The 25,172-nt window shown below is 36.6% G+C and overlaps 1 protein-coding gene across 1 annotated transcript in view; it reads left to right on the top strand.

Annotated features, from left to right (window-relative positions):
- RPS6KA6 (ribosomal protein S6 kinase A6) overlaps positions 1 to 25,172 on the top strand; it is a 186,298-nt gene that overhangs the window by 55,752 nt on the left and 105,374 nt on the right. Inside the window, exon 3 of the mRNA XM_048213614.2 lies at positions 11,816 to 11,932. Within this exon, the coding sequence (XP_048069571.1) occupies positions 11,816 to 11,932 (117 nt within the window). The remainder of the gene's footprint in view (positions 1 to 11,815; positions 11,933 to 25,172) is intronic.

Here is a 25,172-nt window from a genome sequence, read left to right as displayed (position 1 = left end):
ATCAGCATGGGTCCATGCAGTGCCAGGTCCCTGAAATTTGGAGTTTTGAATCCCACCTGGCATGCCTGAGATAAAACACAGGAACGTTGTGCCACCTGGTGGGCAGAAGGCTCAGACACAGACAGTATAAAGATAGGGATCTGAGGGATGCCTGCGACAAACTAGGTGAGATTGTTTGCTCTTCTGAGAGGGCTTCCTGAATAGTTGCGGGCATGAAATTCCCTCTTCAGGGATGAGAGAGCCGGGTGATGCCATTTTTACCCCTGCGCATCAGCAAGGACGGACTTCAGTGAGCAGTGCAGTGCCCAGGGTGGAAACTTGCACCACTTATACCAAGCCCCACACCCCTGTGTTCTCCAAGTGCTTTTCTGTAGTTGTTACACTGAGGCAAGTGTATCTGAGACTTGGAGAATCAACAGGCCCCTCACTCAGAGGACCAGCACAAACTGCCCAATTGCACCAAGTCTACTGACCACAGATGGCTGCAAAGATGTAGCTCTAGGGGAGATAGGATCTAGCCTCTTTTAACAAGGAGACTAAAACACACCTAATTAAAACTTGCTACACAGTGGACAAGGTCCAAGCACTCCCTACTGCAGACAAGGAGAAAATCTGCAGGGACTGACCTGAGGGAAACAGCAGCCAAAACACAACAGCAGAGTGCACACAGCCTACACCAGAAACAGTTTCTGAAGTACCTGTTCCTGGAAGCATTAGGACCTCTTCTTAATATAGCTAATACTCTCAGGAGCAGGAAGTATTACAGACTTTCCTAACACAGCGAAGACAGAGAGCTACACAAAATGTCAAAATGGAGAAATTCATCCCAAAAGAAAGAACAAGAAGTCAAGGATAGGGATCTCATCAAAACAGATAAAAATAATATGCCTGAACCAGAATTTAAAACAACAGTCATAAGGATACTAGCTGGGTAGAGAAAAATGTACATGACACCAGGGGTCCCTCACCACAGAGTTAAAAGACCTAAAATCTAGTCCAGCCCAAATAAAAAATGCTGTAGCCAAAATGTGAAACTGACTGGATGTAATGACCACAAGCAGGGAGCAAGCAGAAGAACAAACAAAATGATAATGAAGGTAAAGTTGTGGAAAATAATAAAGCTGAAAAGAAGAGGGAAAGAAAAATATTGGATCACTAATGTACACTTAGGGAACTCAACAACTATATGAAGCATAGTAACATTCATATAGGAGTCCCAGAAGAAGAGAGTGAAAAATGGGCGGAAGGTTTTTTTGAGGAAATTATAGCTGAAAACTTCTCTAATCTTGGGAAGGAAACAGACATCCAAATTCAGCAGGCACAGAGAACGTCCATCAAAATTAAAAGCAAGCTAACACCAAGATAGATCATACTTAAATTTGCAAAATATAGTGATAAAGGTAAAATCCTGAAAGGAACAAGACAAAAAGAAGTCCCTAACTTACAAGGAAAGACAAATAAGGTTAGCATCAGATCTCCCCACAGAAACATGGCAGGCCAGAAGAGAGTGGCATGATATAGTCAACATGTTGAACAGGAAAAAAAATATGCAGCCAATAATACTTTATCCAGCAAGGCTGTCATTCAGAATAGGAGATATAAACAGTTTCCCAGATAAAAACTAAAGGAGTTTGTGACCACTAAACCAGCCCTCCAAGAAATATTAAAGGGGACTCTTTGAGTGGGAAAGTAAGACCAAAAGCAACAAAGACTAGAAAGGAACAGAGAACATCTCCAGAAACACCGACTTTACAGGTAATACAATGGAATTAAATTTCTATTAATAATCACTCTCAATGAAAATGAAGTAAACTAATCAAAAGTTATAGGGTATCAGATTGGATAAAACAAAACCAAACAAGACCCATCTATTAGCTGCCTAAAAAGAGACTCATTTCAGACCAAAGGACACCTGCAGATTCAAAGTGAGGGGATGGAGAGCCATTTATCATGGTAATGGATGTCAAAAGAAAGCGAAAATAGCCATACTTATATCAAACTAGATTTTAAACCAAAGACTGCAACAAGAGATGAAGAAGGGCACTATATCGTAATAAAGGGGCCTATCCAACAAGAAGACCTAACAATTGTAAATATTTATACCCCCAAATTCAGAGCACTGACATATATAAATCAAATAATAACAAACATAAACTCATTGAGAATAACACAATAATAGTAGGGAACTTCAACACCTCACTTACATCAATGGACAGATCATCTAAGCAGAAAATCATCAGGGAAACAATGGCTTTGAATGACATACTGGACCACATGGACATAACTAATACATTTAGAACATTTCATCCTGAAGCAGCAGAATACACATTCTTTTCACGTGCACAGGAACCATTCTCCAGAAAAGATCACATACTGGGTCATGAATCAAGCCTGAACAAGTAGAAAAAGATTGAGATCATACCATGCATATTTTCTGACCACAATGCTATGAAACTGGAAGTCAACACAGGAAAATTTTTGAAAAGACCACAAATACATGGAGGTTAAAGAGCATCCTACTAAAAAAGGAATGGGTTAAAAAGCATGAATGGGTTAATCATAAAATTAAAGAAGATGTAAAGTACATGGAAGCAAATAAAAATGAAAAGACGATGATCCAAAACCTTTGGGATACAACAATAGCAGTCATAAGAAGGTAGTATATAGCAATGCAGGTGTACCTCAGGAAGCAAGAAAAGTCTCAAGTACACAACCTAACCTTACACCTAAAGGAGCTAGAAAAGGAACAGCAAAGAAAGCCTAAATCCAGCAAAACAAGAGAAATAATAAATATTAGAGCAAAAATAAGTGATATAGGAACAACAACAACAACAAACAGTTGCAGAAATCAATCTAACTAGGAGCTGATTCTTTGAAAGACTTAATACAATTTATACACCCCTAGAAAAAACTTACCAAAAAAGAAAGAGAACATGCCCAAATAAATAAAATCATGAATGAAAGAGGAAAGATCACAACCAACACCACTGAAATATAAACAATTATGAGAATATTATGAAGACGTATATGCCAAAAAAATTTGGCCCCTGGAACAAATGGATAAATTCCTAGAAACATATAAACTACCAACACTGAAAAACACTGAAACAGGAAGAAATAGAAAATTTGAACAGACCCATAGCCAACAAAGAAATTGAATCAGTAATCAAAAATCTCACAACAAAGAAAGGTCCAGGGCCAGATGGCTTCCCAGGGGTATTCTACCAAACATTTAAAGAATTAATACCTATTCTTCTCCAACTATTCCAAAAAATAGAAATGGAAGGGAAACTTTCTAACTCTTTCTATTAGGCCAGCATTACCTTGATACCAAAACTAGGCAAAGATCCCACTAAAAAGAGGTACAGGCCCATATCCCTGATGTACATGGATGCAAAAATTCTGAACAAGATACAAATCAAATCCAACAGTACATTAAAAGAATTATTTGCTGTGATCATTTGTATCTATTTCCGGCTGTAAAGTGGTTCAGTATTCACAAATCAATCAATATGATACACCACATTAATAATAGAAAGGACAAGAACCATATGATCCTCTCAATAGATACAGAAAAAGCATTTGATAAAACACAACATCCATTGTTGATAAAAAAACTTCAACAAAGTAGGAGAATAGGTAATATACCTCAATGTCCTAATGGCCATATATTAAAGACACACAGGTAATATCATTCTCAATGGGGAAAAACAGAGTATTTCCACTATGGTTAGGAACAGTACTGGGATGTCCTCTCTCACCATTGTTATTTAACATAGTACTGGATGTTCTAGCCTCAGCAGACAACAAAAAGAAATAAAGGGCATCCAGATCAGTGAGGAAAAGTCAAACTTCCACTCTTTGCAGATGACGTGATACTCTATGTAGAAATCCTGCAAGACTCCACCAAAAAATGTTAGAACTGATACATGAATTCATCAAAGTCACAGGATACAAAATCAAGTACATTTGCATTTCTATACACCAATAATGAAGAAGCAGAAACAGAAATCAAGGAATTGATCCCATTTACAATTGCACCAAAAACCATAAGATACCAAAGAATAAACCTAACCAAAGAGGTAAAAGAAAGGTACTCTGAAAACCATAAAACTCTAATGAAAGACATTGAAGATGACACAAAGAAATGGAAAGACATTTCATACTCATTCACTGGAAGAAGAAACATTGTTAAAATGTCTATACTACCCAAAGCAACCTACATATTTAATGCAATCCCTATCAAAATACCACCAGCATTTTTCACAGAGCTCGAAAAAACAATCCTGAAATTTGTATGGAACCAGAAAAGACCTGGAATTGCCAGAGGAGTGTTGAAGAGGTAAACCAAAGCTGGGGGCATCACAATGCCTGACTTCAAGCTATAGTCTTCTTCAAGCTGTAGTCATTAAGACTGTACAGTGCTGGGACAAAAACAGACACACAGATCAATGGAACCTAGCAGAAAACCCAGAAGTGGACCCACAACTATATGGTCAATTAATCTTCAGCAAAGCAGGAAAGAATATCCAATGGAAAAAAAGACAGTCTTTTCAACAAATTGTGTTGGGAAAACTGGACAGCCACATTCAGAAAAATGAAACTGTACCACTTTCTTACACCATACACAAAAACAAATTCAAAATTTATGAAAGATAAAAGACCTAAATGTGAGACAGGATACCATCAAAATCCTGAAGAACACAGGCAGTAACCTCTTTGACATTGGCTTTATCAATTTTGTACTGTACATTTCTCTTGAGGCAAGGGAAACAAAAGTAAAAATGAACTATTGGGACTTCATCAAGATAAAACTTCTGCACAGTGAAGGAAACTAAAAAGCAGCCTACAGAATGGGGGAAGATATTTTCAAATGACATATCTGATAAAGGGTTAATATCCAAAATCTATAAAGAAATTATCAAACTCAACACCCAAAGAGCAAGTATTCCAATTAAGAAATGGGCAGAAGACATGAATAGACTTTTTTCCTAAGAAGACATGCAGATGTCTAATAGACCCATGAAAAATTGCTCAACATCACTCATCATCAGGGAAAGACAAATCAAAACTACATTGAGATACTGCCTCACACCTGTCAGAATGGCTAAAATTAACAATACAGGAAACAACATATGTTGGTGAGAATGTGGAGAAAGTGGATCCCTCTTACACTGTTGATGGGAATGCAAACTGGTGCAGCCACTCTGGAAAAGAGTACGGAGGTTCCTCAAAAATTAAAAAATATAACTGCCCTATGACCCAGCAATCACACTATTAGGTATTTATGCAAAAGATAGAAGAATGCTGAGTTGATGGGGCACATGTACCCCGATGTTTATAGCAGCATTATCAACAATAGGCAAATTGTGAAAAGAGCCTGTGTTTCCTTCAGCTGATTAATGAATAAAAAAGATGTTGTATATGTATACAATAGAAGATTACTCAGCTATAAAATGAATGAAGCTTGTCATTTGCAATGACGTGGATGGTGGTAGAGTGTATTATGCTAAGCAAAAATAGAGAAAGATAAATACCATATGGTTTCACTCATGTGGAATTTAAGAAACAAAACAGGCGAATATAGAAGTGGAAGAAAAAAAATATAGGGAGACAAACCATAAGAGACTCTTAACTATGGAGAACAAACTGAGGGTTGATGGAGGGAGGTAGGTGGGGGAATGGGCTAAATGGGTGATGGGTATTAAGGAGGGCACCTGTAATGAGCCCTGGGTGTTATATGTAAGTGAAGAATAATTAAATTCTACTCCTGAAAACAATATTACAATATATGTGAACTACTAGAATTTAAAGAAAAACTTGAAAAAAACATAATGCAGTATAAAAAATACTGATAATGTGATAAGGGGAAAATTTCTGCAAAAAAAAAAAAATTCAAACCCTGGTACTATAGATATGCAAAACTCTTTGATAAACAATTATTGTTCATCTAAATATTGATGCCTAGCCAATAGAAGGTGTAGTTATGCTATACCACAAGAGATGCAAAGATAAATAGTATAAATAACTCAATAACTTCAATTTCTGTAGACATTTTGTGGATTTCAACAAATCTGAAATAGATAGGGTAGGTTTTATTGCCATATTATAGATGAGGGAATTGAAGAGCTGATCCTAGTAAATAGAATAATCTAAGCCAAGTGGGAACTAGCTTGCCACCCTTGTTTGGTTTTCAGTTAGTACAAATTGATACTATTTTCCTAACCTAAATATTCTGTAATTACTTTCCAATATGTACATTATTTGAGGTGTTTTGTTCACCGTGGTCATGTTTTGACATTTACGTTTTATTACTGTTAGGCCTCTTTCAAAGTATGCTGATACTTAGCTTTGTTTTCAATGATCCTGGATTATTCACTGCATGAGAAGAGTACATCAAACTGCTTTCCCAGATCTTTGCATGTACATTTTAAAAAATCCACAACTACATGCTCTGGAATTTCTGGGTGATCAAGAATTCTGGAATTTCTATCTACCCAGAAATATAGCAAATGTTTGAACAGATGGATATTGCATTGTTACATAAAACCCAAACAATTATGCTTTAAAAATTTCTCTTCTTTATTTTCACTTTTTTATTTTAATTCCAGTATAGTTAACATACAGTGTTATATGTTTCAGATGTACAGTACAGTGATTCAACAATTCCATATATCACCCAGTGCTCATCATGACAAGTGCCCTCTTTTTTCCCTGTCATCTATTTCACCTATCCCCCACCACCTTTCCTCTGATAACCATCAGTTTATTCACATAATTAAGAGTCTGTTTCTTGGCTTCTCTCCCTCTCTCTTTTTTTTCCCTTTGCTTATTTGTTTTGTTTCTTAGATTCCACATATCAGTGAAATCATATGATATTTGTCTTTCTCTATCTGACTGGCTTACTTTACTTAGCATTATACTTTCTAGGTCCATCCTTTTATTTTGTTTTGACCTGTTTTCTGGTGGTATCTATGTTTAGTACCATAGTCCTAGGAAGTAGTCATAATAGCATTATATAGTATGATTTCCTAATAAATTTTCTTCAGCTTCTCTTTCACATTAACAGGTGATTTCAAATCAGTTGTCAAAAGATTGGAGCAGTAGTGTATTTGGCAGTTTGTTTTGTACTCTATCAGTATATTTTTCCAGTGTTACAGCATTGTTGGGCCCCTGAATTAAAAAGATGATTCACAAATTGTAGAGGTCAGAGCATACTATTTTGGTTGTGAGTGAGCCTTCATAATTTTTATATTTATCAACAATTACTATGATATTCAAAAACAACAACAACAACACTAACTCACAATCATTCTTGTCTCAATTTGTCATATGGTGTTGGAAATAACTGTGGTTCCTATTCACAGTTATTAGATCTTAATTTCACAGTAGCAACTTTCTTTATAGAGATCAACTATAATTAGGTACTATGTATAAGTTTGCTAGGGCTGCCATAACTCGCTACCACAGACTAACTTGTTAAACAGCAAATTTATTTTCTCACAATTATGGAGGCTAGCAGTTCAAGATTAAGATGTTGGCCAAGTTGGTTTCTTCTGAGGCCTCTTTCCTTGGCTGTAGATGGCTGTCTTCTCCCTGTGCTTTCACATGTTTTTTCTTCTGTGTGTGTCTATGTCTTAATCTCCTCTTCTGATAAGAACAGCAGTCATATTTGATAAGGGTCCATCCTAATGTCCTTATTTTACCTTAACTACCTTTTTTAAGGCCCTGTCTCTGAATAATTACATTCTAAGGTACTGGGGGTTGAAACTTCAGCACATGAGTTTTGAGGGGAAACAATTCAGCCCATAACATATTGTGTACCTTTTGTTTCATTAAAGGATGTGATATATCTGACAAAATTTGTTATCCACAAGTCCACATTTTATCTCTGTGTCCCCAGTGGGTAGCACAGTGCCTAATACACGTGCTCTATGAATGTTGTTGATTTTTCTGAATGAGTGAATAATTAAAAGATGGTTTGTATGGGAAGATTATGTAATAAATCACAACTTTATTATACCTGGATAGAGAAAATTTTTTGAAGATGATTCACTCTTAGGAGAAAACAAATGGATTGCTGATAGGTACATTACTATCTTATTTCAGGCTAGAATGCTACCAGTCTAAAGCTTTTGGAATGGTGCAGAACCAGAAGAAAGTGAAATAGAGGAAGGAAGGAGGGCTGCAGATGACACAAACATAATGTTTTAATAGTAAATATCAGTAAGTATAGCCTTGGAGAGGCTGAGAAATGTTAGGCAGTAGACAAGAATGGGCTGGGGAGGAGATGAATAAGAAAGACCAATATTGGAAATGGTGACACAGAGAGTATCAGATAATTTGACATTAAAAAAAAGAGTACACGCAAATTATAAAACACTTCTGTAATAAGTAGCCATGTGTGTATGTGTGTGTATTTGTGTGGATATCTATATTTATATACCTATATAACTGTATCTTAGAAGCACCTAAATAGTACTTTTCAATCCTGAACATGTATCAGAATCATCTGGGGAGGTTTTCACAAATGTTATATCTCACCCTAGTTCTACTGAACCATAACCTTTGAGGGTGGGACTCAAACATAAGTATTAAATAAATATTTATTTTACTAGTGATTTTTATTTGTAGCTAGAGCATTGTAAGCTACTGTTTGCTTAAAGGCAAACTGGCCATAATTTAGTAATATAATGCATAGTAGTTGCTTGCTCAGGAACATATGTTTTTATTAGAGAAGACAGATGGCCAAAGAGTAAGTTAATATCAGCATTTTTAAAAAAGTACAGATTCTGGAGTCATTATGCCATTCATTTATATTGAGTACAACACAGTATAATAAAAATACTGACCATGAATAATCTGGAAAAATGTTTATATTCCTCACACTTTAAGGAAAAAATGCTTATTTCATTAAATTTGGAAATAAAGTCAGTTCTGTTCAAAACTGACAAAATTCCATTATCCAGAATGGACTTCCTGTTTCCCTATTTCCTTTATGTATTAAAAAATTAATTCTGGATACATACTTTTCTGTTTTTTTTTCAAGGCATTTAAAAATAATTTTGAGGGTTTTTTTTTTTTACTAGTTAATCTTTAAAATATTTCTTTTTACAATTGAGAATAAGCTGATGGCTGCTGGAGGGAAGGGTAGCTGGAAGATGGGCAAAATGGATGAAGTGGATTGGGAGATACAGGCTTCCAGTTACGGAATGAATAAGTCATGAGAATAAGAGCTACAACATTAGGGAATATAGGCAATGGTATCGTAATAGTGTTGTATGGTGACAGTAGCTACACTTGTGGTGAGCATAGGATATCATATAGGATGATTGAATCACTACCTTGTACACCTGAAAGTAATGTAACATTGTGTGTCAACTATACTCAAAAAACAATAAATACTATATACATATATGTGTGTGTGTGTATATATATATATATACACACACACACATATGTGTGTGTGTAAAAATTAAAACAAGTTTTTCTTCATTCCCTTTTTATGAAATTGTGTGGATTTCTGTGGCTGTCCGCCCCCATAAAATCAAACAAGTATTGTGGTAAGCCTTAGGAATGCAGAGATGAATGTGATAATACCTGAATTCAGGAAGCTTACAGTCTAGTGGGAAAGAAAGACAAGGTAGTGAGTTATTAGGAAACAGTGGAACAATATTTTATGGTGGCTATCCACTGGGAAAAGTGGTCTTTTCTAATCTAGTAGCATTTTCATGTTGGAAACTTCTTATGGTAATGCTGCCAAAAATTGAAAGACATATTTTTAAAGGATGGGCATCTGTGGATTTTAATTAAGAGAAGAAGAGACATTGGGCAGACACTTTCATTTGGAAGACATTCTTAGGTTTGGTGAAACTAACTAGAGTATAGTTGTTTCCTTGGTGACAGTAACTAGAATAGACTACAGTTGTTTCCTAGCTCTGAACATTTTTAAAAAACCTAATGTCATCATGACCCATGTTTATAATGATGATCTTAAATGGCAGAAACTAAAATACTTATACATAAAAATGCTGTACTATGTTCAACATAGAATCACAGATTTGTGGGAACCTTAAAGACCCATCTAATATAACCTGTGGGTCATGTGAGTATAGTGAAGTAGAATAGTTTGTGACTTGGCTGGGGCTGCTTACCTTATGCATGGCAGAGCTAGGAGCAAAACTTAGTCTCCTGACTCTTCTACTAGTGTTCTTTCAGGTGGAGAAAAATCCCAGTACATGTTTTTATTATATGCTCCAAAGACCAGTAATACATTCATAGTATTTGGTGAAAACGCCTTTAAACATAATATTAAGAGTATACAGTCTGATGTTGCTTTTGGTATACATGTATTCTGTTGGAAAGGTGCATACAGATATGCTGTACTTTAATCCCAGAATGGTAGCTGCAAAGCATATGTATTTTCATTAAAAAAAGTTTTTGACTTTTTTGGGGAAACTCCCTCTCATAGCTACTTAGGAGTCTGCTGAAATACTATTTTAATGTATAATGCATATCCATGGACATACTTTTAGAGCTGATTCTTCATTTCTGGCTGATTAGTGGCTACGGATACCTAACGCTAAAATTCCTTTGCCTACCCTCATGAGAGAGTGAATGTTTGACTACTTGTGTAACATGGAAGTTATTTTAACTGCCATGAAGTCTAGTTTACTTGGGATTCTGCTCATGGCCACTTTGGCCATAGTCAGTATTTATTAATCAGTCAATCAATGCATGAATTGATTGAGAATATTCTTGACATCCAGACCAGCATTAATATGGTGTTCTGGAAAGCTACCAAGACTTCTAGACATTGTGATTAACTGGTCATGTGAACTTAAACTCTGTGGGCCTCAGTTATTTCCTCTATACAGTTAGACTGTTAGATACTATATCCCAGCTCTTATTATTTTGTGATATGTAATACATTTGAGGTTTTTTTCATACTAGCTACTGTGTTTCTCTAGGGACTAGAATTACACCTCACTTGAGTGTAATCTTAATCTTCACAGCTGAATAGAGTCCTACATCAAAAAGCAGAAACATTCCCTGGGTGGCTTCTTTTCTGCCTGACCTAGGTGGTAGGAAATCTGGCATATAATTAAGTTTCAGTAGAAATAGGGTCATGGCCTGGAAACATTTGTTTGGGCTTTGCAGATTTTGTTTGCCTATAGCCAGTTTTTCTTTTCCATGTTGTAGCTGGTTGGACATTTAAACATTTATACATTTATATATCACTAACTACTTTAAAGGCTACTGAAATTCCATTTCAAAGAACTTTTGAAGCTTACATATTTTGCCATGACCTATAACTTACAAAGCTTTATCTGTCTCTTGACTCTCAGCAGCCACCTTATAATTTATACTCCAGGGAGGGTCTTTTGTTTTTTAAGTAGGCTCCACACCCAACGTGGGCCTTCCTTGAACTCATGACCCTAAGATTGAATCACATGCTCTATGAACATTAAGAATTGCATGCTCAAACAACTGAGCCAGTCAGGCACCCCTCCAGTGAGGGTCTTAAAACTGTTAGTTGTTGATGTTTTTCTTCTTTCACTGCCTAGTTGGAAGGGAAACCTGAAGCATATATTTTATATGTTTATATTTACATGCAATTATATAATAGGGGTGGTGGTGTATCTGTATGTGTTAGAAAATAGGGAAGTGAATATACCGGTAGCCCATAAAATTCTGTGTTAAGGTGAAAGGGTCAGATAGTCAGTTAATTTCTGGTGTGATTTCTGGTGCTAAATGGAGCTGATCATTAGATGTTGCAACTGGATTTGAGTGTTGTTTGGATTTCTTTTTACAGGATGAAGGAGTTGTTAAAGAAATCCCTATTACTCATCATGTTAAGGAAGGATATGAGAAGGCAGATCCTGCACAGTTTGAGTTGCTCAAGGTTCTTGGTCAGGGATCCTTTGGGAAGGTAATAAATGCTTTATTCCACAGTTTTTTTCTCTTCTAAACATTCAACCAAAAAAATGTACACATAGAAATTTGGAAAATATGCCATTTCTAAATTTGTCAAAGGATACACACAAAGGTAACTCTGTAATTTTACTCCTTTTATTTCTGTTGTACTCTTAGTCCCATTTCTTTATACTTGTCTATAACAATCAGTGTTTTCCAGTACCATGGGCCCACTCATTTCATGCTATTTATTAGCTGCCTAAATCAAAGTAGTTTGATTTTTTTTAAAGTCTTCCTTGTTTCTCTGTTCATATGCTGGCATGATCACAGCTTGCTTTTTCCTAGTGATTTTATCTATATTCCTTAGCTCTATCACAAAAGTCAGAATGTATGTACCAATTCATATATGAGTGCATGAATTCACCTATCATCTGTTAAAGCAGTATGTATGTAAATTACAGCAGGGGCAGGTACTGGGTGACATATGGATGATGTGAAACTCCTGCCTTCAAGGAGCTTAAATTTCAAGGGAGAGAGCAAAATTGAGAAAGATTAACTCTGAAATCATTATTAAAACTGTTTATTAGGTGCTTACTGGTATATGATTCTCAGAAAGGTATAGGTCTAGTTCTTGACTTTTGTACAGCTAACATCTAGGACATGAAAGTTACTGTACACACACAGTAATTAACAGCCCTTAAGAAAATAACAACAACAACAACAATTTAAGGGGGAAAAGATAAGGAGAAACTACTAATTTGAGGGTAGCTGGAGATTTAGTTTCAAAGGGGAAAAGTAGGGCAACTGAGCATGATTATTATGATCTGAATCATTTTAAAGAAAGATGTTTATTGAACATCCAGTATGTGCACATTTGTAAAAGCAGTATTAGTGAATATAAAATTAACATTGACTGTCTTAAAGTAACCTGATATCTGCGTGGTATAGAATGTAACATATGAAATACAGAGAAATGTTTTCAGGACACAAAAAAGACAAATTGGGGTAGATTATGGTTTGACAGTAAACTGGTACAGGAGGTGTATGAAGACGAGTACTGAAGTACTGGGGAGAATAAAACTAGAAGGAGCTTTTAATAGATTGTGTGTGTGGGGTGTGTTTATAGAACTTACCTGTAGAGTAGGCATGTGCATTTTGCATACCTATGTTTTTTTTTAATTTCTAAAAGTACAGTATTCTCTTAATTATTTTACATTGTATTTTTATGATGTTAATTTTAGAGGAACAGAGATGAAGTTCTTTCATATCCCAAATGTATAAATGCTTAAATATCAACTTTAAAATTTCACCAGGCAAATATTTCAAGCCATTAAAAGTCATTGTTTTCTCATTTGATATGTATATTTATTCATATGTATATTTATCTATATCCAGCTTTGCTCCAGAAATGATTTAAGGTTTTCATAGATAAATATCAAATAAAATAAAATTTAAAATAAGTGGAGAAGATGATTACAGCAGGAAAGATTAGATGAAGCCAGTGATATAATCTTGTCGTTTACAAATGCATGTCATAAAAGCCTATAAGTCTTCTAGAAGTGGGACCAAAATGAAGACTTAAAATTTCTGGCAGCCATTAAAAAGAAGTTGATACTTTCAATTGCATAATTATTGACTGTATCTTTAAAGCTGTAAACAGATCTAACAGACCAGAAAATTTTTTTTCTCATGGGGCTTCATAAAGAGAATACAGTATAACATAATGTAATATCTTCAATAACATCTTCATATTAAATATAGCAACATGTGGACAAGTTGTCAGTGTAGTCCTTAAACTCAGGAAATATTCAGCTTTGTGCAGGAACTTCAGCTTAACGAGGATATCATAGAAGCCTTTTTAAAAATTTGTAATACTAAAATACAAAGTAATGATCTTCATGTAGTTCATCAACCAATGAAATATTAAGGAGGTGGCTTATTTTTTTTTCCCTCAGATGTGAACCTTTTCGCTTGTCAGTATTACATCATTTACATGGGCAATGGATGGATGTGACTTGTTTATATTCAGAACCTATGCAGGAATTTGGCCAAGACTGCAAATCAGAGAAGTGTAGGAGAAATTCCAAGAAACTTTGGGCTGTGGCCTTATTTAGTTGTCTGCAAAAGTTCTGTTGTTAAAATGCAATAAATGGAATTTTGACCTATATAAAGCCTTGCAATTAGATATCTTTGTAGCATATTTAATAGGGGAAAAACAGTACTAAAATCATTTTAAAATTGTATTTTAAAGAAGCTTACATTATCATCACGAAATAAGCAATAAGTAAAATTATACTTGGTATAATGCTATTAATGATCATTAATGTATGGATTGAAATGTAGTATACCAAAACAGTTTACATTAATTATTTTAAAACACAATCAAATAAAACACATGAAAACATGTCTGAAATTGTCAGACTAGCTTTCCTTGTATTCCACATGCCAAGTAATATTTATACAAAGCATACCTTTTAACATTCATGGATTATAATTGATTTTACTTATGTGATAATACAGTATAGGACTTAAAAATGAATTTTTTAAAAGATTTATTTGAGAGAGAGAGTGTGCACGTGCAGGCATATGAGGTGGGGAGGGGCAGAGTGAGAGAATTTTAAGCAGACTCTATGCTGAGTGCAGAGCCAGACCCAGGGCTTGATCCCACCACCCATGAGATCATGACCTGAGCTGAAATCAAGTCAGATTGCTCAACTGCCTGAGCCACCCAGCTGCCCCTAAAAACAAATTTTTGGAAGTGTTAAACCCTTGCCCTCTTGAGTAATTTTTAAGAGATAATTTAAAAAATATGTTTACATCGTAAAATTTCTTGCAGTTTGTTTTTTCTCTTCAATCAATGTTAACGCGGTGTGATCTTTAATTTTACATGAACAAAGACTTACTGAGTACTTCTTAATGGAAAATATAAAAGTCCATATGACCAAAGAGGTATGTTGGAGTAACTCACTGACTCATTTTTTTTCTGAACTGTTTCCAAGAGTTGAATTAGTGTGACTGTAAAGAAGCCTCTTTGATCAGGATAGATATGTTTTTAGATATAGTAGTTTGAAGCCATGCAACTTCTTCTGTAGTTGATCAGGGGAAGAGAGCAGACTGAGAGGATATTTTCTTATGCTACTTCAGTCCATCTAAGACCTGAAAAGAACAAATCAGGTCATGAACAAATAAACAAGTATTTCTCTAGACTATGAATGGTGGCTTCAATTAGATGCCATATTAGGATACTAGTGAGTGTTAGAAGAGCTAGGGAAAAAGTGACTGCTTTGTGCAAGTGTCTTCCTGAAAGTCTGGACCATTTTTATTTCTTTCTTCCTTGCTTCTTTTTGCCCTCTATATTCCATTCTTTTCATCCCTACCAAACGCTATGTTTTAGAACAGTAGTTCTCAATGTGTGTGGTCTGTACTCCTGGGCATCCATAAGACACTTTCAGGGGGTCCTCAAAGTCAAAACTACTTTATAATAATACTAAGATACTATTTGTAAAACCTCTGGCACCTTGACACAACCAAATCAGTGACTACAAATTATGTCAGTAGTCATTGTATTTACTACTGTGTACTCGGCAGTTAAAAAAAAAAATGCAAGGTTTACTTCAAAATGTCCTTGATGAGGTGTTAACAATTATTAAATTTCTCAAATACCAACACTTGAGTACACTTCTTTTTAATATTGTGTGATGAAATGAGAAGTATACATAAAGCACATCAGCTGTATACCGGAAGCTGCACACCAGCAAAACAAAGCACTTGTGTGATTTTTTGAGTTGTAAGCTGAACTAGCCATTTTTTCCCATAGAACACCATTTTTACTTGAAAGAATGACTGACATGGTGCCTGGGTGGCTCAGTCAGTTAAACATCTGCCTTGGGCTCAGGTCATGATCTCAGGGTCCTGGGATCAAGTCCCACATTGGGCTCTCTGCTCAGTGGGGAGTCTGCTTCTCCCTCTCATTCTCCCTTTGTGCTCTTCTTCTCTTTCTCTCAAATAAGTAAATAAAATCTTAAAAAAAGAAAGAATGACTGATAAACTATGGTTACTTAAACTTGGGTATTTGGTAGATGTTTCCTCAAAAAGGAATGTAAGTGGTCCTGTTATTTCAAGGAAACAACTGTCATTATTTTTGTCAATGATAAAATTTGAGCTTTGAAGCAAAAAATTAGCTTTGGAAAATTTTTATTTTACACTGTGAGCTTGATGTCTTAATACTCACAAAACTTCTGATGACAACACTGCTGTTTAGCATTTGGAAGATTTGCATAACTCAGTGAAGTGATATTTTTGAGATGACCAGCACATGATATTATCAAACTAGATAGTACAAAATCCATTCAAAGTATAAGGTAGACCAATGGATTATTATGTAACAAAATATGGACAGTTAATTGATATGGTTTCAGATTCTCTATTGTAACTAACTGTTAAGAAACTGCCACTTTTTAATTTCTTCTGTCATATCAAAGAAGAATAAGCACAATTATGTGAAAAAGCTATCCCTCTTCTATATACATATTGGTGTGAGGCCTGGTTTTCTTTCTCTACTTCGAGCAAAACAACTTAATTGCAACAGATTGAATATAGAAGCAGATACAAGAATCTCACTCTTTTCTGTTAAGCCAGGTATTAGAGATTTGCAAAAATGTTTATTAATGTCACTCTTCACATTATTATTATTTTTTTTGCTTTGGAAAATACAGTTATCTTTAGAAAAGTATTTATGCTCACATGTAACGAGTTTATTGTTTTTTAATGAATCAATACATAGATGTTTTTCTCTGTTTTAGTTTCTAATATGGTAAATATCAATAGATGTTACCCACAAAAAACTCCAAAAACTCTGTGGAGTCTTCACTAATTTTTAAGATTATAAAGGTTTTCTGAGACCAAAAGGATTGAGAACTGCTTTCCTTCAAGAGTCTGATAAAAATAGTTCTCCTACATGTGGTGGAGTCATCATTCATGAAATGACTTCACTCCTTTGTAGTCATTATATTGGTCACATGATATTGATTAGGAAAAAGGAAACTGGGTATCTGAAACTTTTGAGTCTGGTGCTTAGGGTTAATGCAATTTGTATAGCTGAAGAGTGTGTGTGTGTGTGTTGTAGCAATTCAATTAATCTGTTTTTTTCTTTTTTTTAAAGTTTTTATTTTGATTCCAGTTAGTTAAAATATAGTGTAATATTAGATTCTGGTGTACAATATAGTAATTTAACACTCCCTTACAACACCTGGTGCTCATTACAAATGCACTCCTTAATCCCCATCACCTATTTCACCCATCTCTCCACCCACCTCCCCTCTGGTAAGGGTTAGGGTTAGGGCCAGGGTGAAATTATGCACCTATTATTCTGCAGTTCAGAGACCTCTGCAGAGAGATAAGTTTAGGGTTAAGGTTAGGCTACAGTTAGGGTTACAGGTTAGGGTTAGTGTTTGGATTAGGATTAGGTCTTCACTTAGAATAATACTCTCTACCTTGAACCATGTCTTTGCAAAAGGCAAGATTTCATTTGTTATGGCTGAGTAATATTCCACTGTATCTATGTATCAAATCTTCTTTTTTCTCAGATCAAGGATTAGGGTTCAGTTTAAGACTAATGTAAGGGCTAGGGTTAGAGTTAGGGCTAGGGTGAGGGAATGTGCCTATTATCCTGCAGTTCAGAGACCTCTCCAGAGTGATCTGTTTAGGATTAGAGTTAGGGTTGGGTGTTAGTGGTTAGCAATTAGGGGTTAGGGTTAGGGTTTGGGTTAGGTTTACATTTAGAGCTAGGATTAGGGTTAGAATGAGGCTGTGTCCCTCTTGTCCTACAGTTCAGAGACCTCTCCAGAGGTTAGGTTTAGGTTTAGAATTAGATTAGAGGTTGAGTTTAGTAGTTTTGGTAAGGGATAGAGTTAGGTATAGAGACAAGATTAAGGTTAGGGTTAGGGTTTGTGTTTGGCATCCTGCAGTTCAGAGACCTCTCCAGAGAATAACCTGAATTCTCTGGGGTGAAAATAAACAAGGCAGCCATCCACGGAGCTGAGGTAAAGAGGGGATTTGGTGTTCTAAATACTCTTTAAGTGGAAATTCAATTGGTCATTCTGTTTTTGTTCCTTTTGGGTCTTTTTACCTTAAGTTTTCATTTAAATTCCTGTTAGTTAACATACAGTGTGATACCAGTTTCAGGTATAGAATTATTGATTCAAACACTCAGTGCTCAGCACAACAAATGCCCTCCTTAATCCCCATCACCTATTTAACCCATTCCCCTGCCCACCTCCCCTCTGGTAATCGGCACTTTGGTCTCTGTTATTTAAGAGTCTGTTTCTTGGTTTCTCTCTCTTTTTTTTCCCTCTACGTCCATTTGTTTTGTTTCTTAAATTCCACTTATGGTGAAATCATATGGTATTTTTCTTTTTCTGACTGTCATATTTCGCTTTAATACTCTCTAGCTCCATCCAGGTTGTTGCAAATGGCCAGATTTCATTTGGTTTTATGGCTGAGTAATAATCCATTGTGTATATATACCACCTCTTCTTTATCCATTCATCAGTTGATGGACATTTGGGCTCTTTCCATAATTTGGCTATTGTTGATAGTGCTGCTATAAATATTGGGGTACATGTATCACTTCAAATCAGTGTTTTTGTATCCTTTAGTAAATACCTAGTAGTGCAATTGCTGGATCATTCTATTTTTAACTTTTAACTGGTGGTTCTATTTTTAACTTTTTGATGAACCTCCATACTCTTTTTCAGAGTGGCTGCATCAGTTTGCGTTTCCACCAACAGTGTACGAGGGTTCCCCTTTCTCCAAATCCTTGCCAACACCTGTTGTTTTCTTGTGTTGTTAATTTTAGCCAATCTGACTGGTGTGAGGGGATGTCTCATTGTAGTATTGATTTGTGTTTCCCTGATGATGAGTGATATTGAGCATCTTTTCTGTGTCTGTTGGCCATCTGGATGTGTTCTTTGGAAAGATGTTTATCCATGTCTTCTGCCCATTTCTTAACTGGATTATTTCTTTTTTGGGTGTTGATTTTTTATAAGTTGGTTATATACTTTGAGACTATCGCTTGCAAATATCTTCTCCATGTTATAGGCGACCTTTTAGTATTGTTGATTGTTTCCTTCACTATGCAGAAGGTTTTTATTTTGATGAATTCTCAACAGTTTATTTTTGCTTTTGTTTCTCTTGCCTCATGAGACATATCTAGTAAGAAGTTGCAATGGCTGATGTCAAAGAGGTTACTGCCTGTGTTCGCCTCTAGGATTTTGATGGTTTCCTGTCTCATATTTAGGTCTTTAATCTATTTTGAATTTTTTTTGTGTATGGTATAAGAAAGTGGTACGTTTCATTCTTTAGCATGCTACTGTTAAATTTTACCAATACAATTTGTTGAAGAGACTTTTTTCCATTTGATATTCCTTCCTGATTTGTGGAAGATTACTTGATCATGGACTTGTTGGTTCATTTTTGGATTTTCTATTCTGTTCCATTGATCTGTGTGTCTGTTTTTGTCCCAGTACCATACAGTCTTTTTTTCTTTGTTAAAGATTTTATTTATTTATTTGACAGAGAGAGAGACAGCCAGAGAGAGAGGGAACACAAGCAGGGGGAGTGGGAGAGGAAGAAGCAGGCTCCCAGCGAGGAGCCTGATGTGGGGCTCGATCCGAGAATGCTGGGATCACGCCCTGAGCTGTAGGCAGATGCTTAAGGACTGAGCCACCCAGGCGCCCCACAGTACCATACAGTCTTGATTGCTACAGCTTTGTAATGTAACTTGACAAAGTCCAGAATTGTGATGCCTCCAGCTTTGCTTTCCTTTTTCAAGATTGCTTTGGCTATTCAGGGTCTTTTGTAGTTCCACACGTTTTAGGACTATTTGTTCGAACTTTGTGAAAAATGCTGGTGGTATTTTGATAAAGATTGCATTAAATATATAGATTGCTTTGAGTAATATAGACATTTTTTTTAATGATTTTTAATTATGTTACTCACCATACAGTACATCCCCGGTTTCCGATGTAAGGCTTGATGATTCATTAGTTGTGTATAACACCCAGTGCACCATGCAATATGTGCCCTCCTTACTACCCATCACCAGCCTATCCCATTCCCCCAACCCCCTCCCCTCTGAGGCCCTCAGTTTGTTTCTCATAGTCCATAGTCTCTCATGTTTCATTCCCCCTTCTGATTACCCCCCCTTTCTTTATCCCTTTCTTCCCCTACCGATCTTCCTAGTTCTTTTGTTCCATGGATGAGAGAAACCATATGATAGTTGTCTTTCTCTGCTTGACTTATTTCACTTAGCATTATCTCCTCCAGTACCATCCATGTTGTAGCAAATGTTGAGAACTCGTTCTTGCTGATAGCTGAGTAATATTCCATTGCATATATGGACCACAACTTCTTAATCCAGTCATCTGTTGAAGGGCATCTCGGCTCCTTCCACGATTTAGCTATTGTGGACATTGCTGCTATGAACATTGGGGTGCATATGGCCCTTCTCTTCACTACGTCAGTAGTGCAATGGCTGGATCACAGGGTAGCTCAATTTTTAACTTTTTAAGGGACCTCCACGCTGTTTTCCAGAGTGGCTGTACCAACTTGCATTCCCACCAACAATGTAGGAGGGATCCCCTTTCTCCACATCCTCTCCAACAATTGTTGTTTCTTGCCTTGTCTATGTTTGCCATTCTAACTGGCGTAAGGTGGTATCTCAGTGTGGTTTTGATTTGAATTTCCTTGATGGCTAATGATTTTGAACATTTTTTCATGTGTCTGTTAGCCATTTGTATGTCTTCATTGGAAAAGTGTCTGTTCATATCTTCTGCCCATTTTTTGATTTGTTTATTTGTGTATTGAGTTTGAGAAGTTCTTTGTAGATCTTGGATACCAGTCCTTTATCTGTAGTGTCATTTGCAAATATATTCTCTCATTCCGTGGGCTGCCTCTTAGTTTTTCTGACTGTTTCCTTGGCTGTGCAGAAACTTTGAATCTTGGTGAAGTCTCACAAATTCATTTTATCTTTTGTTTTTCTTGCCTTTGGGGATGTATCATGAAAAAGGTTGCTTTGGCCGATGTCGTAGAGGTTGCTGCCTATGTTCTCCTCTAGAATTTTGAGGGATTCCTGTCTCACATAGAGGTCTTTCATCCATTTGCAGTTTATTTTTGTGTATGGTGTGAGAGAGTGGTCAAGTTTCATTCTTTTGCATGTAGCTGTCCAATTTTCCCAGCACCATTTATTGAAGAGACTGTCTTTTTCCCACCGGATGCTTCTTCCTGCTTTATCAAATATTAGTTGCCCAAAGAGCCGAGGGTCCATTTCTGGGCTCTCTATTCTGTTCCATTGGTCTATGTGTCTGTTTTTGTGCCAGTACCATGCTGTCTTTGTGATCACAGCTTTGTAGTACAGCTTGAAATCCGGCATTGTGATGCCCCCAGCTTTATTTTTCCTCTTCAACAGTTCCTTGGAGATTCGGGGCCTTATCTGTTTCCATACAAATTTAAGGACTATTTGTTCCAGTTCTTTGAAAAATGTCCTCGGAATTTTGATCGGGAGAGCATTGAAAGTGTAGATTGCTCTGGGTAGCATGGACATTTTAACTATGTTAATTCTTCCGATCCATGAGCATGGAATATCTTTCCATCTTTTTATGTCTTCCTCAATGTCTTTCAAGAGTGATTTATAGTTTCTAGAATATATGTCCTTTACATCTCTGGTTAAGTTAATTCCAAGGTAACGTATGGTTTTTGGTGCTATTGTAAATGGGATGGATTCCCTAATTTCTCTTTCTTCGGTCTCGTTATTCGTGTATAGAAATGCAACTGATTTCTGAGCATTGATTTTGTATCCCACCACATTACTGAATTGCTCTATAACTTCTAATAGTTTGGGAGTGGCTTCTTTTGGGTTTTCCATATAGAGTATTATGTCATCTGCGAAGAGAGACATTTTGACTTCTTCTTTGCCGATTTGAATACCTTTGATCCCTTTTTGTCGTCTGATTGCTGTTGCAAGGACTTCTAGTACTATGTTGAATAATAGTGGCGAGAGTGGGCATCCTTGTCGAGTTCCTGATCTTAAGGGAAAGGCTTCCAGCTTTTCCCCATTGAGAATAATATTTGCAGTAGGCTTTTCATAGATGGCTTTTATGAGATTGAGAAATGCACCTTCTATTCCTACACTCTGAAGGGTTTTAATCAGGAAAGGATGCTGTATTTTGTCAGATGCTTTTTCGGCATCGATTGAGAGGATCATATGGTTCCTGAGTCTTTTCTTGTTGATATGATGTATCACGCTGATTGATTTGCGAATATTGAACCACGCTTGCATCCCAGGCATGAATCCCACTTGATCGTGATGGATAATCCTTTTAATGTACTGTTGGATTCTATTAGCAAGTATCTTTTTGAGGATTTTGGCATCCATATTCATTAGGGAAATCGGTCTGTAATTCTCCTTTTTGAGGGGGTCTTTGCCTGGTTTGGGGATCAACGTAATATTGGCCTCCTAGAATGAGTTTGGTAGCTTTCCTTCTGTTTCTATTTTTTGAAATAGCTTTTGGAGAATAGGTATTATTTCTTCTTTGAATGTTTGGTAGAATTCCCCAGGAAAACCGTCTGGGCCTGGAGTTTTGTTATTTGAAAGGTTGTTTATCACTGACTCAATTTCTTCATAATTAATTGGCCTGTTTAAGAAATCAATTTCTTCCTGTTTCAATTTTGGTAGTTTATAGGTTTCCAGGAAGGATTCCATCTCTTCCAGATTGCTTAGTTTATTGGCATATAGCTGTTGATAAAAATTTCTAATAATCCTTCCAATTTCAATGGTGTTCGTCGTGACCTCTCCTTTTTCATTCATAATTTTAATAATCTGGGTCCTTTCTCTTTTCGTTTGGATACGTGTTGCCAGTGGTCTGTCAATTTTATTGATTCTCTCAAAGAACCAGCTTCTAGTCCTGTTGATCTGCTCTACTGTACTTCTGGTTTCTGCTTGATTGATTTCAGCTCTAATTTTGGTCAACTGCTTCCTTGTGCGTGGATTAGGCCTGTCCCTCTGTTGCTGTTCCAGCTTCTTGAGGTGAGAATATAAAAACTGCATTTTAGATTTTTCTATTCTTTTGAGTGAGGCTTGGATGGCTATGTATTTTCCCCTTAGGACTGCCTTTGCAGTATCCCATAGGGTTTGGACTGTTATATTTTCATTCTCATTGGTCTCCATAAATTGTTTAATTTGATTTTTGATTTCCTGATTTATCGAGTCATTCCTGAGCAGGATGGTTCTTTGTCTCCAAGTGTTTGAGTTTCTTCCAAATTTTTCCTTGTGATTGAGTTCCAATTTCAGAGCGTTGTGTTGTGAGAATATGCAGGGGATAATTTCAATCTTTTGGTATCGGCTGAGACCTGTTTTGTGTCCCAGAACATGGTCTATTCTTGAGAATGTTCCATGGGCATTAGAATAGAATGAGTATTCTTTGGTTCTGGGGTGTAGTGTTCTATATATATCTATGAGGTCCAACTCGTCGAGTATGGCATTCAAAGCCTTTGATTCTTTGCTTAGTTTTTGCCAGGGTGTTCTGTCTATTTCTGATAGTGGAGTGTTGAGGTCCCCTACTATTAATGTATTTTTATTTATATGTCTCTTTATTCTGGTTAAGAGTTGGCTTGTGTATCTTGCTACTCCCCAGTTGGGGGCATATATATTTATAATTGTCATATCCACTTGTTGAATACTTCCTTTAAGAATAATATAGTGCCCTTCTGCATCTCTAACTATAGTCTGTAGTTTAAAATCCAATTTATCTGCTATGAGAATTGCTACCCCAGCTTTCTTTTGAGGTCCATTTGCGTGAAAGATGGTACTCCATCCCCTTACTCTCAGTCTGAATGCATCTTTGGGTTCGAAATGAGTCTCTTGTAGACAGCAAATGGATGGGTCATTTCTTTTTATCCAATCTGCAACCCTGTGGTGTTTTATGGGAGAATTTAAGCCATTAACATTAAGACTGAGTACTGAGAGAGGTGATTTTAATGATGCCATGTTGCCAGTAAAGTCTTTGTTTGTATTGGCTGTGACTTTCTGTTCTGTATCACTCTTGGGGCCTTTTTACTTTTATAGAACCCCCTGTAATATCTCCTGTAGGGGTGGTTTCGTGGTTACAAAATTGGTTAGTGACTGGCGATTCTGAAATGTCTTTATTTCTCCATCAATTCTGAATGACAGCCTTGCTGGATAAAGGATCCTTGGCTGCATGTTTTTCTCTGAAAGAGCTTTAAATATGCTCCCCCAACCCTTTCTCTCATTCCAGGTCTGTGTAGACAGGTCTGACGTAATTCTGATGCCTTTGCCTTGGTACGTGAGAAATTTCTTTGCCCTGGCCGCTTTCAATACTGTATCCTTGGATCTAATATTTGCGAATATGCATTATGACGTGACGTGGCGTAGGTTTGTCATGGTTGAGCTTGGGAGGGGTCCTCTCTGCCTCTTGGACACGAATGTTTGTTTCCCTCGCTAGATTAGGGAAGTTTTCAGCTACAATTTGTTCAAATATCTCTTCTAGACCTCTGTTTTTCTCCACCCCCTTGGGGATGCCGATGATTCTAACATTGGATCATTTCATTGAGTCAGTAATCTCCCGTAACCTACATTCGTGGGCTTGGATTTTTTTATGAGCAGCTTCTATTTTGGGTTTTTCCTCTATTAACCCATCCTCCAATTCACTAACCCGTTCCTCTGCTTCTGTGACCCTGGCCGTCAGAGCCTCTGGTTTTGCCTGCATTTGGCTCATAGAATTTTTAATTTCTGTCAGATTCGCTCTCATTTCTGTCCTTAGGGATTCTATATTCTCAGTAACCTTTTCGTTAATAGTTTTTTCAATTCTGCTCATCATTTTGACCATCGTTACTCTGAATTCCATTTCTGATACTTTGGTTACATCCATATCCATTATTTCTGTGGCAGAGGCCACAGACTCACTGTCTTTTCTTTGCTGGGGGGAGGCTTCTCCTTCTTGTCATTCTGATGAGGAGAGGTTGCGGGGTTGTCCAGAGCCCAAATTATTGACTGGGTCCCAGGCCGTGCCCCTTGTTTTATAGGGATCTTAGGGATGTGGGCTTCTTCTTTAAAGATTTTATTTATTTATTTATGTGGCAGCCAACCAGCGAGAGAGGGAACACAAGCAGGGGAGTGGGAGAGGAAGAAGCAGGCTCCCAGTGGAGGAGCCCGATGAAGGACTCCTTTCCGGAAGCCGGGA

The sequence above is a fragment of the Ursus arctos genome, chromosome X (genome assembly GCF_023065955.2).
Source record: "Ursus arctos isolate Adak ecotype North America chromosome X, UrsArc2.0, whole genome shotgun sequence".
Lineage (NCBI taxonomy): Eukaryota > Metazoa > Chordata > Mammalia > Carnivora > Ursidae > Ursus > Ursus arctos.
Note: the sequence above shows the minus strand (reverse complement) of the source record. Positions and strands in the feature narration are given on the sequence as shown.